The following is a 19,358-nucleotide window of genomic DNA, read 5'->3' as shown; positions in this document are numbered from 1 at the left end:
TCTTTCTTCTAGTCTCGCTTGCCAAATATACGAATACATGTGTATATCAGTTACACATATACTATTATTTGACAAATATATATAAACAATTCGACAAATATACATACATACAATCTATCTATCTCCACTCTCTTCCCAATCTCGCTCGCCTTTCTCCTCCTTCCAATCTCGCTTGTGAAGATATACCAATACATATATATATCCCCCCCCCCCACCCACCCACAGATGCACGTGCACGCACAACAGACACACAAAAAAAAATTATTTAACAAATATACGTATACAGTTTGACAGATACACATACACACATATATAATTATTTAACAAACACATACATATATATAATTATTTAACAAATATTTGTATATAGTTCGACAGATATACATAAGCAATTCATTTCTCTGCCCTCTCTTACTCGTCTCTCTCCTCCTTCTCCCAATCTTACTCGCCAGATATACAAATACATATGTATGCTAGTTACATTTATACAATTTTTTTTTTGATAAGATGTATACAATTCGCCACTCTCAAATCTCTTCCATCTCTCCTCTTTCTCCCAATCTCGCTCTCCTTTCTCTTCCCTATTACATGTAGCTACAAATCATAATTAGCAAATTATAGTTATGAAGTTGCATAATTAAGTTATTTTTGAATGATTATATGCAAATATTCCCCTAATTTATACGATATTCACTATTTTTTTTTGGTGAAATCACAAATGTAACTTTATAATAACGCAATTGATCTCTTAGAAAATATCAACCTTCATTAAAGGAAATGACAAATATGAGAAAATTTCAAACATATAACTTAAACTTTGAACAATGAAAAAAGCCTACAAAATTTCAATTAATATGGAATAGAGGTAATAAAAGTCATAGATCTTTGTGTTGCTAGAGATCATTTCATCAAGGATAAATTATATATTTTAAACTTAAGTTGTTATTAAATATAAAAATGTGTTATTACTAACTAAAGTAAAAGAAAATCATTTAAAATGAGATTTAAGAGAGTACTAAATAAAAAATGTGATATTTTCTTTGGCCAAGTAAAAGGAAAATGCACAAGTACCTTCTAAATCTATGCCCGAAATTTCAGAGACACATTTATATTATACTAAGGTCCTATTACCCTCCTGAACTTATTTTATAAGTAATTTTCTACCCCTTTTCAGCCTACGTGACACTAACTTGAAAAAAAGTCAACCAACGTTGGACCCACAAGATAGTGACACGTAGGTTGAAAAAGGTAGAAAATTATTAATAAAATAAGTTCAGGGGGTAATAGAACTTTTGTATAGTATAAGTGTGTCTCTGAGATTTCGAGCATAGATTGAGAGGGTACTTATATATTATCTCGAAAGTAAAAGTTATGTTTATTGAGAGGGAGGTGGTATATAACTCAGAGGCTTGATCTAATGTTTTGTTTTCCCCTTTGAAATGAAATATAGTTAGATGTAAAGTGTGATGGGAGAGTACTAATTTAAAGATTTATCTAGAGAAATGCATCATAAAAACAAAAACAGGATATCTACACTTCAAAAATATGATATTTGAAATCTCGAAATCAAGATACGTAACACATGTTATGGTGTAGCAGTATATTATTTATACTCAAATCAAAATTAGTACTTGTTCTGGGTGTGTTTGGTATGAAAGACAAATGTTTTCTAAGGAAAATGGTTTCCTAAAATATGTTTCCTGGACAAGTACATATTTGACTTATTTTTTCATGTTTGGTTAGTGAGTAGAAAATATTTTAGTGTTGGTTTTGAGTGAAAAATGATTTTGAGAAATATCTTTTATTTTTTACTAGAGTAGAAAATAATTTTTGAAGTTGATTTTTCTTTAAAAAAACAAACTTAAAATTTTTTTCATGGTGGGGTGGAGGGGGGTGGGGTGTTCGAGGGTAGGGATGAAAAAATTAAAATTTGAAGTTGAATTATTTTTTTTTTAAAAATAATATTAATTTATTTTTACATTTTTTTGGGTGGGTGTGTTGGGGGGCTGGGTAAGGGAGAGATTGAAAGAGAGTTCTGAAAAATGTTTTCCTTAAGTTCCGAAGGAAGTCATTTTTCTTAAATTTAAAAAAAATGAGTTGATTTGGAAAATATTTGACTCAACTGAACATGAGAAAAATGGAAAATATTTTCCCAAAAAATATTTTCCCCATACGAGACACACTCTTCAACAGTATATATTAATTATACTCTATTAAAATTAGTACTCCTTCCGTCTCAATTTATGTAATTCATAAGCTCCACGGATTTTGAAATTCTTACTTTATGTAATGCATAAGCTCCACGGATTTTGAAATTCTTACTCTATAAACCTTGGATATTTGTGTTAAAATAAAATTCCCCGACAAGGAAAATTGTCAATTTGATTTTTGAAATGTAATGCCTTATGCTACAAATAGACAGAACAATAGGGAATATATAACATCTTCTCACTTATTATCAATTAAGTAAATTTTACAAAAAAAATTGTAATATACGAGAATCTAAGAATTGAATCTCATATCAAACATATTCAACTTAATAAAGTGCAGACTTTACACCTCACTTGGATTACTATATTACACTGTCACACTTACCGAGTTAGACGAAGGCAGGTTATCTCGAGCTACGTACAAAGGACAGTACTCAACAGCGTTGACGGCTGATAGCTTGTGGATAACAGCCCCATTACGAAACCAACCCAAAGCAGCCTTTGATACTTAAGTCTTTGCAACTACGGTAAAATAGCAGAACTCGAACACAAGCATCAACTATCAAGATCGTTCTCATCATAATCAGAAAGGAAAGGATCCTTCAACAATTCAGCTGCAGAGGGTCTTGCTCTTGGCCGACCAACGCATCTTTCAATGAAGGCCTTCAACTCGGGATCACTCACCCTGTTAAAAGCTTGAGGCTTTTTCCCAGAAGTTACTATCTTGTATAGTTTGGCTAAACTGTCACATTCACTGTAAGGTATCTCCAGAGTAGCCATTTCAATCAAACACATCCCAAACGAGTATACATCTACCAACTCTGTATAGTTCTCTTCATAAAGCTCTGGTGCCATATACTCTGGCGTCCCTAGTACAGAATGTGCTGCATGGCTCTTCCCCACGATTGTTGCCAAACCAAGATCACCGATCTTCACCTGTGTAACATGATAACCAGGATGTTTAAGGTCGACCAATCCAAAAGTATTATATTTTTTTTGATGTACAACTGAAGCTCACGAATAATTACCCTAGAAGCTCTTTTATGAATAAACGAATACTTCCAAATGTACTTTAGTGCCTAAGTTTTCATTTCTTTTTACTCCTAACAGGACCTTAGACTCCTGATTATACACAGTGAGATGATTACCCACAGTTTTAAATTAGTGAATATGGACTCACTTCACCAGCTTCTTCACTGTGACGGTCGGGGCATTCTTTATGTCTACCCTGATTAACCTACTCAGCAAAACATAGGATTTAAGTTCCATAAGCTCTCTCTAATTATACTAATCACCAAAGAGTAGAGGATATGCAACTGAGATAAAACCAGTTATTTCCCTGAATATGTCGACAAAGTAAATGACAAGAATTTTGCACCTTTAGAATCATAAGAAAGGAGGAGGAAAAGGTTCATTAGGAATGTGCATCATTACGTAAGATTTTTGACATAAAATTTATGTGTATAGTAGAGTAATAGTATGCCAATATTGACTGAGTTCATACCTTGCCAACATTTCCATTGATAAAGATGTTACTACAATTGAGGTCTCTATGTATAACACAAGGATCGTGAGTATGGAGAAAATCCAAGCCTTGCAATATCTGTCTTGACCACTTCTTCATGGCCTTGATTGAAACATGACGATGCTTTTTCCTGTATTCCCTCAAATTACCAGAAGCACATGCCTCGGTTATGAAATTCAGAATGTTATGGTCAGTGTCTTTCCAGAAATGGTACATGACAATGATGTTGTCATTCTTCAAATTCTTCAGCAACTCGATTTCAGAATGGATCTTACTGATGATGAAAGGACTGCCAATGAATTTGTTCAATTTAATCTGATTCCAGGCTACTTCTCTGCCTTCCTCAAGATCAAATGCTCTATACACCATCTTCACTGCACCATGGCCAAGAAGCTCCTCATATCGTCCAAACCTCCCAGATGGATCAACCTCAGCAAATAATTCATTTTCTTGATCAGTCGCTTCAGGATTTGCAGTAGGCATACTTAGTTCTATAACAGTAAACAGAGGCATAAACATTTAGAAGATTCATCAGAAAAAACAATCACACAATGTCTACTTCCATAATAGAACTAGGAGGTCGCAAACCCAACGCGCCCAAAATTTGCTTGGGTCAAAATGTATAGAATAACGGGTTATAACTCAACCAGTACGATATTACCCAAACATCAACTACTTACTTCCTCAGAAACTATTACTCTCAATAATTAATCACTCACCATCTTTTTCCATAATAGGACCTAAATTTGGTCGAGCAAATCACAGGTACACCTTTGCTGGTACTGGTGCCTTGATCATTGCCTTCGGTTCAAACTACTGTACATAACATTAGAAAAACGAAAACTTTTTTACTTATATAGGTATATTAAGTCTGCATTTAGTATCATAAAACGTGAATTTTGGATGAAATGCGCTACACTTCTCCAAATAACTTTTAAATTTTGATAAATACATACTCCTATAATTCAACTCCATTGCTAAACCTCAAAATCACTTTATCAGTTTTCTGCAAATTGAACTACTCAAGACTCACAAGTTCCCGACTTGGTTAGATGAAATTCATAAACATGAACAGACTACACATTTATTTAAACAACACATCAGATCAAGAAACTGGGATTGAATCAACAGATATATATTGTAAATTTAGGAAAGAATTTTTTATTAACTAATTATTTAAATTATGAGAAGAAAAAACAAAACTTTAATTTCATCAAAGAAATTAATACAACCTAAAGTATTTATGCTCAAAAGTTTGCAGAGGAAAACCTCATTACAATTTTACCACAATTAGTATTATCATAGATTTCCTAATTCCAAAGCAGAGTAATTTCATAATCTCTCCCTTTCTCTTCAAGCCTTAAACCCTTGTAACGTAACCACAGTCAAGGGTCTTTGTCAAAAAATTACATTATATCTATAAAAATTATATTAAATACATACTTTTCAATTTTCACAAAATATATATTAAATCTAAACCTAATTCTTAAGGAAATTTCTGACTTCTCAATTGAAATCCCCACAAGAAAGCTGTCAACCACTATTATTTTTCTTGAAAATAATGTATAAAGCTAGTACATAATGCAATAACAAGTAAGGTCCCAAATAAATATCTAAACCTTGGAACAAGAAATTGATATACAAAAATACTGATAGTGTTAAAGATATACTTACAAAGAAATTGAAGGAAGTGATTGTAGCAATGGCAGGGAAATAGGGAGAAAAAGAGGAAAATTTGATCAACAAGATTAAGCCTATTTATACACACACTCTTCCATGTATATATGCGTATGCAACCTTTCGACGTCGTTTCCTTTATTCAATAAACTTCGTTATATTTATACCCCAACCAAATATATGTATTTTAATAAGATTTTTATATATTTTAAAATTGTTAATTATTGTAATATAGTATTTCATAAATTTTTTAAATAATATATAATATTATCTCAGCCTAATACATGTTAACATGGATAAAATTCTGAGAGTTAGATCAATCTTTTTAAATATTTTTTATTGTTAATTATAATATTTTCTGGATAATTTTCTGATGAAATTTAGAGAATTAGTTTTTTTTTAATTAGGTGAAGCAGTCTCATTCCCCCAATACCCGGAGCTCTTGGTACACGATTCCGGCTGCACGAGATAAGGATAACTTATTTCAAATTGAGTGTTCAGAATTCGTATTGATTAAATTCGAATTGTATATTACAAGGCCTATTCTAAAGTGACACTACCAACATAATTACTTTCCTAATCAAAACTTCTGATTAAAAGTGCACCACAATTTATACTTTTTTTTTTTGGGACGTTGAAAATGTTATGTGAATATAGTTAATATATAGAGCTACTACAATTCCAAAGGGATTTGACGGCTACAAACTGAATAGCCAGACTTTGAACACAATAAATCCGTGCCATAATTTGCCGTGGACACCTTTTAAAGCCATCCAACAGAAGAGTGAGTTTGTTTGTTTTTTTTTTTTTTTTTCTTTTTTTTTTTTTACTATTTGGTGTCCGAATTAACTAGTTTGATTAATTTAAATTTGTATTGCATACTAAATCAATTAACCAGAAGTCTTCTCAGTTGTCTATATTCAACATGAGATCTTAGTTTTAAGAATCGAGAGATTTCATTCATCTCGTCTTGCCATTTGTGATGTTTGAGTTAGGATTTTAACTTTATAATTTCTGAATTCTAAGATAACGACATTATGTATTATAGTAACTGAATTCTAAAATTAATTTTGTTACATATTTTAGTGAATTCTTAATCCAAATACAAAGTTTAAATTCAAGAAAGTGAATTAAGGCTAAACATGTACGGTTAATATCTAGCTTCGCCCCAGAATATATGATTCCACTTATGTATATATAGATAAAGTAATTTAAAAATGTGTATATAGTTGTGTTACATTTCAATTTGTTGTCAAAATTTAAAGGGAGGTATGGGTTAGCCTCTTCCCTACCCCAAGTAAAAAGACAAAATAAAGAGGTAAAACTTTGTAGATATAAGTCATTAACTACAAAGTAAGTAGTAATATAGTTCATGCTACATCCGTGTCCAAATATATTGCATGATGAGGTGAATCTAGCTCCTATTTGACCAATCTTTTAAAGTAAATAATTTTACGTGACTACAACCAACTCGTCAATGTGGATTTGAAGCCAACTCTATCCACCCTCGTACGGTACCATAAATGTTTAGGAGTCGTTTGTATTTCGTTAGAGTTATGCATGATTTAACAACGTATAGAGAGAAGTATTGAAAATATTCGTACATTTTATGTAAATTATTAGTTTCATTTTTGAACAATTGACAGTTTCAAAAACACCCGTCTACTTTACTAACTAAACTTAGACGATACACGCCTGATATTCAATAACATAACAAGTGGTTTCAAACTCTTGTAGGAGCATGTGATTCTTAATAAAAATCTGAGAGAAGGGCTGAAAACACTTCCAAATTTGGAGAGAATTCGGGGATGTATTTGACTCATGTTGCAAGATCGGGGGTATATTTAAATTCAGTTCGCCAAGTAAGAGGTGTTCTTAAGTCTGTCAATAATTTGGTGATGAGATTAATAATTCACACCGAGTTTAGGAGTATTTTTAATACTTCTCTCATAAATTAATGATTATTTATTAGAGAATTTATGTATTAAATTATTATTTATGCAAGATTTAGTTAGTATCTATTAGTGATATATGCATTAGTTATTTCACCTTGTATTTAGCACAAAATTATACATAAATTCTTCCATAACTTTTACATGTGTTAGTTATTACGAGGGTTTTCAATTACAAACATTGGAGTACTAATTTTGTGTATAAATATCTTACCTCCTAATTAATTACCAAATATTATCTTACTTTATACCAAAATTAATATATGCATTACTCAGCTCTAAATCATCGACCCCTTGGTTCATTATTTATAATGTCACATAAAGAAGACAACTTTCAAATTAAATTTTCTCGAACCTATTTCTTACATGTAAAATAAAAACATTAACATTACTTGGATTCTTCGTTTACACATAAAAGAATCATAGTAGTGTGCTAGTACTAATTTGACTCTTCATGGAAAAAGTATTATTTGAACAATATCAACCATGATTGTTGTTCGGCATATTAATCGATATTAAAACATTTAAATTTAATTGTTTCCAAGTTGATCACGACAAAGCCATCCACCGTTATTTTGATGCAGCGTTTTCAACATAATTGTAAGCCTAAAGTAAAATTTCAAGAGGCCTAAAATCTAAATAAATTTCATATGTATTTCTTGTAATTTTTTAGATGTAAATTATTGTTTAAATTTTTTTCATAAATGATATTTTCGATTTTTTTAATCATTAATTTTAGATAAGATTTTATCAAATTTAATGTTGAAAAACATTCTTTCATTGCGACAATCATTATATGAACTGTTCACATATATAAGTAATAAGTTGACAAATTTTAGATAAAAATACGAGTTAGAACCATAAAATTTATTTCAGGAAGTTGATAACTTGGTAAACCCTATTTTAATATGTTTGTTGTAATACTTGAAAATCTAAGAAGAATAAAGATAAAAATTCAAAAATTGCAGTTACCTTTGTTAAACACTTTTTAACTACTAATTTTTATTTTTATTAGAGTATTACACTAACTGTAACACCCCGGATTCGAGAAGGGGCATAATAATAAGTTTTCAGAAGCTTTTGGTGCCATTCAATGGAGGCCAGCCACGACCCGTGAAGTGAACCACGGACCGTGGGACTTGTTTGTGGATCGGCTAACCTGCAAGGTCCAGAGGATCCCGAACCACGACCGGGCCAACGAATTATCGTGTGGTCCACGACCTGTGGTCGATGGTCCGCAAGTTCGGAACCCTAAATTCAACTTCTGACGAAGAACGACGGTGGTGCATGATGGACCGTCAGTCAAGGGTCGTCGATGGTAGGTTGACCGTTATTTTAGAGGTATTTAGGTCTTTTCCTAATTATTTTATCCCTATACTACGTCGTTTTACCCTTCATATATAGGCCTATATAAGTGGTTTCAACCCCCAAATTAGTCCATTCACCTCATTCTCTCCAAATTCACCAAAACAAAGTTGAGTCTTTCTCTCCAAATATTTCTCTCTCTCTAGAAAGCTTGAAGAAGAAGGATTCAACCTAAGGTTTCAAGTCAAGTCTCCATTCCTCCACTAAAGATAAGCAATTGGCTTCAAGGTATGATAGTTTTCATCCATGAATTCCTTCCATTTACGGAGTTCTGAAATTCTTCTATTTTTAAAGTTAGAAATTCCCAATTGAGTTAGATTTTTTTTCAATTACCATGGGTTCTCTTGATCATTAATTTAAATGATTGAATTATGATATCTTATCCATGAATTGATGAAATACTATGATTTTATGATGATTCCCTTATGAACCCATGAAATCCCCATGTTATTTTCAAAGTATTGAACATATAATGTGAGTCTTGCATTAGGCAATAGTTGAAATCCCTACATCAGTGCAGACATATGATAGTCTTATGTTGATGTACCGAGAGTCACCTAATTCAACTTTGCATGACATTCTTACTCAAGTTTGTTGAACCAGACCAAGCTACAGAAGGTGATAACTTTATTGACAGTGCAATAGGATTAGAAGTAAATGAGGCACAAATATCAAGGATGCAGATGTATCACCTAGGCTTGCTAAGGCAGTGAAATCAACTAGGAAGGGTAAAACCCAGGGTAATGGAGACTCAACCAAATTAATTAGAGTACAACCTAAGCAGAAGGTGTTTTCTCATTACTCAAGATGACAATTAAATCTCTTATATTGAATATTAGGTCTGTAAAGACATAGAAAGAAGTTCAAAGAGTGTAAATGTTGCATAATTACCATAAGTTTGCTTTTGTGGATCTATTGGAACCTTTTCATCATGTTAGATTCACTAAAAAATGTAGAGGAAGGCTCAAATTGCCTAAGGCGATGCATAATTGCAATGGAAAGATATGGATAACCATTGGTTTGATGTGACATGGGACAGTGATTCTGAACAAATACTCACAATTTTGTTACAAAGTCAATCTCTTATCATCAAATATGCTACTATTCTGAATGCTAAGTGTGATGATTCTTGGAGGATGGAGCTGTGGGATGACATTTACTCATTAGCCAATGGAATGAGTAGTCCATGGCTAATTAGTGGTGATTTTAATGTAGTGCTAAGTGGAAAAGAGAAAATAGGAGGTCTTCCGGTGGTAGATTCTAATCATGAGGATTTCATAACTTTTATTTTTTACGCCCGGAACCTACACCCTAGACGTGGCCGACACCTAATGACCATTGCTGTCCTTGAGCGAACCCTTGGCCTAACTTACTTAACTCAGTGGAAGACTTAGCTTAACTCAATTATTAAGTAAGAAACATTCTTCAAAAAGAAATACTTAAAACATAATAGTTTGGCTAAAATGACACTTAAGTCTCAAAATATAATGTATGAAATAAAAGTGTCTTAACTGACTGATTAACAATCCATCTATGAAGCCTCTAAACATACTATGATGAATGTTGGTACAGACCCCACAACATTCTGAAAATGAAAGACTGAAAAACATATAAAAGGATCCTCCGAAATGCAAGGAGGCTCACCACTGACTCTGACTGCTCTATCTAGATAAACGATGCGCTGGATGCTGATCCTGGTTACCTACATCTGCATCATAGAATGATGCAGACCAACTAGCATCAGTACATTGAATGTACGAGTATGCGAGTTGAAATGCTAAAAACCGCACTTAGGCTTGAAAAGAGTAATGAAGAACACTTACCTTGGCTCTGCTTAATTCCTGATTTACTACTCATTTCAGTATAATGCAATTTAAGAGAAATGTGCAATATAAAGAAAAACTGCTTGAAACATGATGAAACTCTGATTTGTATGCAAGGTACAATAAACTATGACATGTATATAAAAATACAAGTAAACTGATGTATATGAAAATAAAAATAACTAATGTGTATAAAATACATTAACTTATGTGGGAGATTCTCTTAACCGACAACCATCACTATGAGCCTAAGTGATGATACAACGTTTTACCTCACGTTGCCAAGGATCATCCTATACCTTGCCATCAGTATAGGACCTTACTTAACTTAGTGGATCCACTAGCATAAGTTACGTGATCATCTAAAAATTATGACCTGTTATCACCCATGATGGCTACATGATTTACATGGGGACTTGAGTTAATTATGAACTCTTATCGCCACATCAATGCTCAATAATACTCCCAAAATATACTTTAGCTCATACTTTTAGAATAACTTCCTTTCTTTGGGTTGAAATAATTTACTCAACACTTAAACTTTACAAAAGCTCTTAATTTGAAATCAATGTTCCCTTTCTTGTACAAAACTCTTTTGGGAAGTCTTAACTCCCACTAAACTTAAATGTAAAAACATTTATAAAATTTCCAGGTATGACTTAGTTCCCTTATATCTTTTGAGAAATGAACTCAACTTTTTACTTTTTGCTTAACTTAAAGCTTTTGATCTTGATCAACTCTTTAAGTAATACTTAGTTCCCTTATACTTATTTTTAAGGAATATATTCAAGTTTTACTCTTTCTTTAACTCAAAACTTGAGCCTTAAAACAAAGTTAAAACACTTAAATAAGTCTCTTGGAAGCTTTAAGAAACTTTACTTAATTCATAGGTTTAGACTTAACTTCTTTAACATACTAGACTTTGATCCTAACTTTTCTTGAATTGAATTATGGATTCAAGGTTCATGATTAATTTTTATTGATGATTTCATGATTTTTATATGTACCTTAGAGTATTTAAATCGACTAGGGATTGAAGGTACATCACTTAGGAACTAGTACAAAAGATATGGAAAAAACAAGATTTCCAGGTGGCCCTAGCGCTCTGAGAGGCACGGGGTTCCAGATTCTATTGACAGAGATAGTCCTGAGAGGATCTGGCTGGAGCGGTGCGCCTGGCTCTGTCAGACAGAGCCTGCCCTGAGGGGCTCTGGCAGGCGCAGCGCCCCAGGGCTTGTCTGACAGAATTTCCGACCTTTTTTCTTCGTTTTTCATCTCTAAACTTTCTAATCTTCCATGGATCATTCCCTAATCACTTGGTGTCATTAGTAACTTCAATACCCAATAAATTAGACCAAAAAAAACCTGGAAACACCAATCCAATCAACTAGAACATTTCTACGACCCATTTAATCAAGAATCTGGTAATTATTCATCAAAATATCAATGTTCATCATTCAATCTACTCTAACTTTCTGAATTGAATCAAATTGGTGTGTGGGTGGAAGAGCCCATCACAAAAAGATCTCACGTACCTTAACGGGATCACCCATGACGAATTCCACTCAACGATCTTGGCATTCTTGAAGAATTCTTTATCTTCCTCTTCTCTTCTGTTTTCTCCCAAGCTCTAAGCGTTTTCAACTTTTCTAAAATTGAACATAGTATTGGTTTTACCCCTGGTAAACCCCTAAAATGAATTACGAAATAGTAGGGTGAAAGGACTACTTTACCCGTACTAAAATCCGAACTGAACTTTCCTTAGTGCAACATTCCAACTTCCGAAAGGCATGTCTCCCTCATAAGATATCGAAAATGAGCAAACTTGGGGTCGTCGGAAAGATCTTATAAAGGGATTTCCATCCATATAAAGAACTGCCCCTAACTCTTTTTGAGCTAGAAGTTATGACCGTTTGAAAATGACCAAAATTCACTTTTTAAACTTAGGGAAATTTTCTAGATTTTTCCTATTCATTACAAAAATAACTATCCTTAGTTTCTTGGTCTAATCGTAGCTAATAGGATTACGAGATATCACAATATTGAGTCATGTGATCTTGCACAAGTGCATTTCAAGGATAGTCCCTTTACTTGATGGAATGGTAGGCAAGACAGTGATTGTAATTTTGAAAGGTTTGTTAGAATCTTGTTGAATTTTGAAATGCAAAATATCTTTCTTCATTTTGAGGTAGATCATTTACCCAGAACAGGGCTGGATCATGCCTCTTTGGTACTCTCTTGTGAAGATAGAAGGATCAGATCTAGGAATTCATTTAGGTTTCTTAAATTTTTGACAAAACATGCATCTTTCAAGGATGTGATTAGGCAACAACCGGATACTGATTGCTCTTCTGATTCATTTTTGAACTTTAAGATAAAGATTAAACATGCTACGTCTACCCTAACTCCCTGGAGTACTAAGACGTTTGGTGACATTTTTTAACAACTTATCATTAGCGAGTAAATAGCGAGTATCAAAGAGAAGTTATTTGAAGAGTATCCTTCCAGTGAGCATAATTGTCATGCAAAGAGCAAAAGCAGAGTATAATAAGCATCTATATTTTGAAGAAGCTTTTTGGCAACAAAAAGTTGGATATGATTACTTTGTTAATGGTGATAAAAGTACCAAATTCTTTCATAGTTTGGTGAAAGGTGGGAGGCAGAAGCTTAAAGTGAATAGAATTCAAAATTCACATGGAGACTGGCGAGGAGGAAGGATATATTGCTTTAGAAGCATTAGATCATTTTCAAAAGCAATTCATGTAAGAAAGTGATGCTACAAGCTTTTCTTTATTATCTCATATTCTTGAGTTGATTATTGCAGAGGATAATATTTTGTGAGTGGGAATCCTGATAGTGAAGAGGTTAAATGTGCATTTTCCAAGCTTAATGGGGACAGTGCTAGTGTCCCTAATGGACTCGCTGGTACATTCTACCAAGTCTGCTGGGATATTATTCGGTCAAATATTGTATGAATGGTGAAATATGTTTTTACTGGGAACATTCTTTAAAAGTATATTACTCATACTAATTTTGTTCTCATACCTAAAGGGATAACATACAAACTCTTTTAGATATGAGACTTGTTAGCCTGAGTAACATCATAAACAAGATTCTTTCAAGATGTGCATGGCAGACTAGAAGGCATGTTACCAAAGTTGATATCTTCTAATCAATCAGGTTTTGTCAAAGGAAAGAGCATTATAGAGAATGTTATTCTTACACAAGAGGTGATTACATATATTACCAAATGAGGAAAACCTGCAAAAATGGTCATTAAGTTGGATATGGCGAAAGCTTATGATAGAGTTTCTTGTTTTTTCTTGATGAAGGTGTTAAGGAAAAAGTGTTTTTCTAATACACTAGCTGATATAATTTAGAGGCTGATCTCTAACAACCATGACTCAGTTTTGCTTGATGGGAAATCTCATGTTTTTTTTTCATTCTACAAGGGGAGTGAAGCAGGGAGATCCTCTCCCTTATGAACTTCTTATTATATTAGCAGAGGTTCTTACTAGGGCTCTAAAATCTCTACTTGATGATCCCCGATATGTTGGCTATGTTATACCAAAGTGGACTGTTAATCTAAATCATCTCTCTTATGTTGATGACACCATTATATTTTCTTCTTGACATTCACATTCTTTGGATTTTTTTGGTTACTTTGCAGGAATATGAGAAGCAATTAAGATAGAAGGTGAATAAAGAAAAGAGTTTCTTTTATTTACATAAAAATGTGGTTGCAGGGATTGCTCAACAAGTGGAGCAGAGCATAGGCATGAGGAAGGGAGTATTCCCAATGAAATATTTAGGATGTCCCATCACTCATGGTAGAAAAAGGAAAGAACATTATTCAGAATTTTTGAACAGAGTGAAAGGTAGAATTCAAGCGTGGAAAGGAAAGATGCTCTCTGATGGCGGTAAGGAGGATCTTCTGTCTAGTGTTCTTCAAAGAACTCCCATTCATACATTATCTACCATAACCCCTCCTATGTGTGTGATTAAGGAACTTCATAGGATTTTTTCTAGATTTTTTTAGAGTAAGAAGGAAACAAAAATGAGCAAGCATTGGTCTGCGTGGAAAAAAAGTTTGTTTTCCAAAGAAGGAAGGTGGACTTGGTTTTAGATCTATTTTTGATGTCTCTTAGGTCATGCATGTTAAGTTGTGGTGGAGTTTTAGGACACAAAATAATTTGTGATCCGATTTCCTTTTGAATAAATGTTGCAAGAAGCGAATTCCTACTCATGTTGAATGGAAAGGGGGCTCTCAAATTTGGAAACATATGCTAGAGAGCAGGGAAATTATAGAGTATCACTTATGGTAGGAAATGGGGGGGGGGGGTACTTCTACTATATGGTATGAAAATTGGTGTAAATTGGGACTTCTTCATCTAATTCCTTTAGGGAGTCAAACATGTCATCCTCTGAGAGATATTGAATAATTTATAACTGATGGCTAGAACTCTGAAAATATGATGAATTATGTTACAGAGTATGTGGTGAATCATTCACACTAAATTTGTGTAAAGTTAAGCTAAGCGGAAAAAGTGATAAACCATAGTGGACTAAAACTAGCACTTGATTGTTTAGTGTTAAAAGCGCTTGGGTATTGTTGAGGCAGAGAAAGGATATCAATGATAGTTTTAAACTTTTATGGATGGAAGGATTACCTTTTAAATTCTCCTTTGTTTCTTGGAGAATTTGGCAAGGTAAGGTTCCTTAGGTGTTATCATGCATTCATGGAATCATAATATTTCTCAATTGTATATATGATGTTCTATCCAGAGAGACAAAAAATTAAGCATTTACTTCTAAAAGGTGAAATTGCATCTATTCTTTGAAATTATTTTGGTAGAGCAGCAGGCTTGAGTGCTCATTTGTTCAACTAAAGCACTCAATGAAGAAATGGTGGGGTGAAAGTGGAAATGCAAGATTAAAGGTGGTATTTCAAGTCGTACCTATTGTGATTCTATGGTTTCTATGGAAAAGGAGAAATACTATCCTTCATGAAGGTTCTTATTCAGTCGATAAAGTTAAATGGGAGATCACTAAACTATTTTTGTCACGCCTCGAGCTACCCCGAGATAAGAACATGGGACCTAGGACCATGAGTGATCCCAAGCTAACCATGCTTGCATGATCATGAGCATACTAAAGAAATTAAACAGATGCAGAAGCTAAAAATTATTTTTAAAATGAAAATATGGGGAATACCTATATTCTATGACTAAGATATTTGAAAACTGATGAGTTTAATACAAAGAAAATATTAACTAAATATTAAGCTAAAACTAAGTATGTCTGAAAATAAGCCTCTAACTGACTAGAAATGTTGGGACATGCCCCAGTTAAATCTAGCAAAAACTAAAACTAAAAGAACAAAATGCTAAAAGAAACTCATGACTATTGTCCTCAAAGAATGATGACTCACCACTAATTCTGTTGAACTTGATATCGGGAATCGATCTAAGCGTGATCTGGATGATAAGAACCTGAATCTATATCATGAGAAAATGTAGCGCAAGTATGCGTCAGTACTTGAAAGGTAATGAGCATGTAGGGTATAATAAAGTTGAAATAAAACACAACTGAACAAGCACAAAAGCAAGTATAATATTCTGAACATGATAAATTGAATTCTGAGCTAACTGGATGCAATGACCAAATTTATAACATGATGAGACTGAATACTACTTGAAGTGTAAATATGGTCAATGCAATAGAGTCTGTCTAAATTGTGGGAGCTACTAATAACTGATAATAAAATCACATGAGCTAAATATGGAGTCCGATGTATACGCCTATCGTGAGGAACCAATATATCCTGGAAGAGGTATAAAAGCATGCTGATGTGATCACTTAACTGATGCCTATAGAGGGGACTTACAACTGACTTGGCTAGTAGTTCTGGGACTATTGGGTACGCTGAACCCTAGTCCAACTTGGTATTATGCTACTCCCAATGAATTAAGTGATTAACATATTATGAGTGAATTTCTCTAGATATTGGATAGCTCAAAACTGAATGCAAACTGAGAATGGAACAATTAATCTGATAGTGATGCATTAATAATTGAGGCATGTATATTTGAAGTAACTGAATATCTGACCTAGCATATGTAATTCAAGAACTAAAGAAATAGATAGCTAGGGTTCTGGAATTCGTGCGATAGATTGAGTATTAACTTCACAATCTGATTTGGAATACATATTTAACTAATTTATGATGATCTACTGTAACTCTAGAAATCCTAGGTTTAATCATGATAAGAGATTCAAGAACTGACTGAAAATTAGGGATCTAATGGGTGAAAGGAACCACTAGTGAAATTCCACATACCTGGTGATGATCCACAGAGAAATATTTAGATTTTGGGGCTGAAACTGATGGAACCTTTATGTGTTTTTTGAACTAGGGTTGTTGACCTTTTTTTCCTTTCTTGCTTCTAATTTTCTAAGTTTTGATTTATGATTTTTACTTAGGTAAGTACTTGTTATATTTCTAGGTTTAAACTGACTAAAATGTGATGATTTAGGGCTTAAACGATGTATATTAGGGGTTAAATGAAATAGGAATAGACCAAAAGACCCCTGTAAATTTTGCTGTCGGACTAAACGATGACCTTGAATGATGGGCCGTCGTTCAATTGACCCTTCGTCATTTTAGGGCTGTAGTTTGGGTCTACTCGACAAGACTTTACTAAAATGAGCATAACTTTTTACTCGGAGCTTGGATGTTATCAAACTCTATGGATATGGAAAGATAATTCAATAATCCATCATTTCATAGGTAATGGGAATCTAATTCATTTTGTGCTAAGATTTATGGCCATTTGAAGTTGACCCCATAACATTTCCCTCTAACTGGCTTCTATCATTCACCAACGGTCAGACGTACAGTTCGTAGGACCATCTACGGACTGTACTAGTCAATTGTGGTTCATGTAAGAGGTTGGATAAATGGTATCTTGATCCATGGGCGTAGACCACGAACCGTAGTCTGACTTATGGATCATAGGACTGTCCGTGGGTCGAGACTTAGCCAATTTTTCTAAAATGAATTTGGGACGGGCTACAGTGGCAATCTCCTGACCTGCAGTACGAGCCGTAGGTCAGACTATCATCCGTTAATGGTGACCGTCAATTGCACCTGCAATATCTTAAAAACTGATTTTTGGTCTGTTTTGAATACGGGGTGTTACAATTTTGAAATTACTCAAAGAGAGATTTGATTGGGACTTCAGTTCCAATAATTGGCCATTGTTAATAGCATATCTAAAAGGATACAAAGCTAACCACCAGTAAGAGTGTTATGCGGTTCCCTCCTCCTACTGGTTGACTAAAATACAACATGGATGGGTCTTCTAAAGGCAATCCCGGGCCTAACTCTGTATCATCTTGAATTAGAGATAAGAATGGAAATTTTTTGGATTCTAAAGGAGTTAAAATGATTGATTCTACTATTTTAGTGGAAGAAGCAACAACTATTATAAAGGAATTGATGTTCTATAAAGAGAATAGATTGACTAACTGTCACGACCGGAATCTAGACCCAGACGAGACCGGCGTTGTTGAGCTCTCAGAGGTCACAGACAAGCCTACATACGTCATACTTACTTCATCTAGGTTAATTTTAGCGGAAAATTTGAACTTTTTATTTTCTTATTTCATGCGAAGCATAATATACTTAACATAATAGGCGTTCACAAATCAACCACCTAATATATATATGATCAAATGAAAGAAGCAGTTCATAATTGCATTAAACGTATTCTTGCCAAAACGACACCAATACAAATTCTGAAATGAAATGGGAAATGAAACACTAGTGGAACATGCTCCACTAGCTAAAGCCTACATCTAATCTAGATAATAACGGTAGAAATCCTGGAAAGCATGAGGGCCTACCAAGTACGAATGTAAGCTCCACGTCCGGATAGCTGCAAAGTCGTACCGTTATCTCTAAACTCCACCTGTGTTTGAACCTAAAAGTAGATATTGTTTGGGATTAGTACACACTTGTACTAAGTATGGTTATATGCAAGCATACACATGCATAAGTAAGAATAGATCTTTCTAACAACATGATTTATGGAAAGTCAAGTCAGTAGACTTTCCAAATTTGGATTAGGAGAGTTAGTGGACCTGCCATATTTGGATTAGGAAAGTCATGCCGTGAGAGTAACATGCATCATCATACGTATCATATTGCACACAACATATAATGTCTCACACATAGCACATAATCTTTCATATCATTTGTTCATATGCCATGAAACTTTGGAATCATGGACTTAACATCAAGACTTCCCAAAAATGAGGGATCAACATATCGGACCTCAACTAGGGAGCCTTCTTTAGCAAACACAGAGTCTGCTTCATTCATTCATACGTACTTCACTTCATACATTCATAAGCTAGTGTAAACACCAGCTATACCTAGGATGTAGTTTAGGTCTATCTCACCTCTTGATTATACTATCATAACACCTTTGGTATCATTCATTTCATTATGTGCAATCATTTGAGGCTGGCTTCATTCATTCATGGGAGACTTTAACTTTAACCGACATAGATCATGTGAGCATCATGAAATTCAGCGTCTCCCCTACAACGAAAAGAGGTGGAATCACCGGCCAAAATGACCCCAAACATGCTAGAGTACATGAGAATTGAACCCAGCCAGATCCCTATATTGGCAGTATAGGTTCGAAGACTAGGAGATATAAGGAGACCCATAACCGGCATGCCGAACGGTCTCATCTCGTGAGAGTTACATGAACCTCCGCCCTTCCCAAAGGAAGGC

The 19,358-nt window shown here is 33.9% G+C and overlaps 1 protein-coding gene across 4 annotated transcripts; it reads right to left on the bottom strand.

Annotated features, from left to right (window-relative positions):
* Positions 1–2,434: 2,434 nt before the first annotated feature.
* On the bottom strand, positions 2,435–5,559 carry LOC101256491 (probable serine/threonine-protein kinase WNK11). Of its 4 annotated transcripts, XM_004240122.5 has the most exons (4): positions 5,410–5,540; positions 4,455–4,551; positions 3,715–4,226; positions 2,435–3,146 (listed from the first exon to the last, which is right to left on the bottom strand). In XM_004240122.5, exons 2-4 carry the CDS (start codon positions 4,465–4,467, stop codon positions 2,766–2,768), a joined length of 906 nt encoding a protein of 301 aa, XP_004240170.2. In that variant the 5' UTR covers positions 4,468–4,551; positions 5,410–5,540; the 3' UTR covers positions 2,435–2,765. The 4 variants fall into 4 exon arrangements, with proteins under 4 accessions (XP_004240170.2, XP_010321576.2, XP_025886985.2 ...); XM_010323274.3 differs by lacking the exon at positions 4,455–4,551 and having other exon boundaries at positions 5,410–5,559; XM_026031200.2 differs by lacking the exon at positions 4,455–4,551 and having other exon boundaries at positions 3,715–4,164; positions 5,410–5,534.
* Positions 5,560–19,358: the final 13,799 nt, after the last annotated feature.

Source organism: Solanum lycopersicum, chromosome 5, assembly GCF_036512215.1.
Source record: "Solanum lycopersicum chromosome 5, SLM_r2.1".
Classification (NCBI taxonomy): Eukaryota; Viridiplantae; Streptophyta; class Magnoliopsida; order Solanales; family Solanaceae; genus Solanum; species Solanum lycopersicum.
The sequence above is the reverse complement of the archived record's forward strand: the minus strand, read 5'-3'. Positions and strand labels throughout refer to the sequence as shown.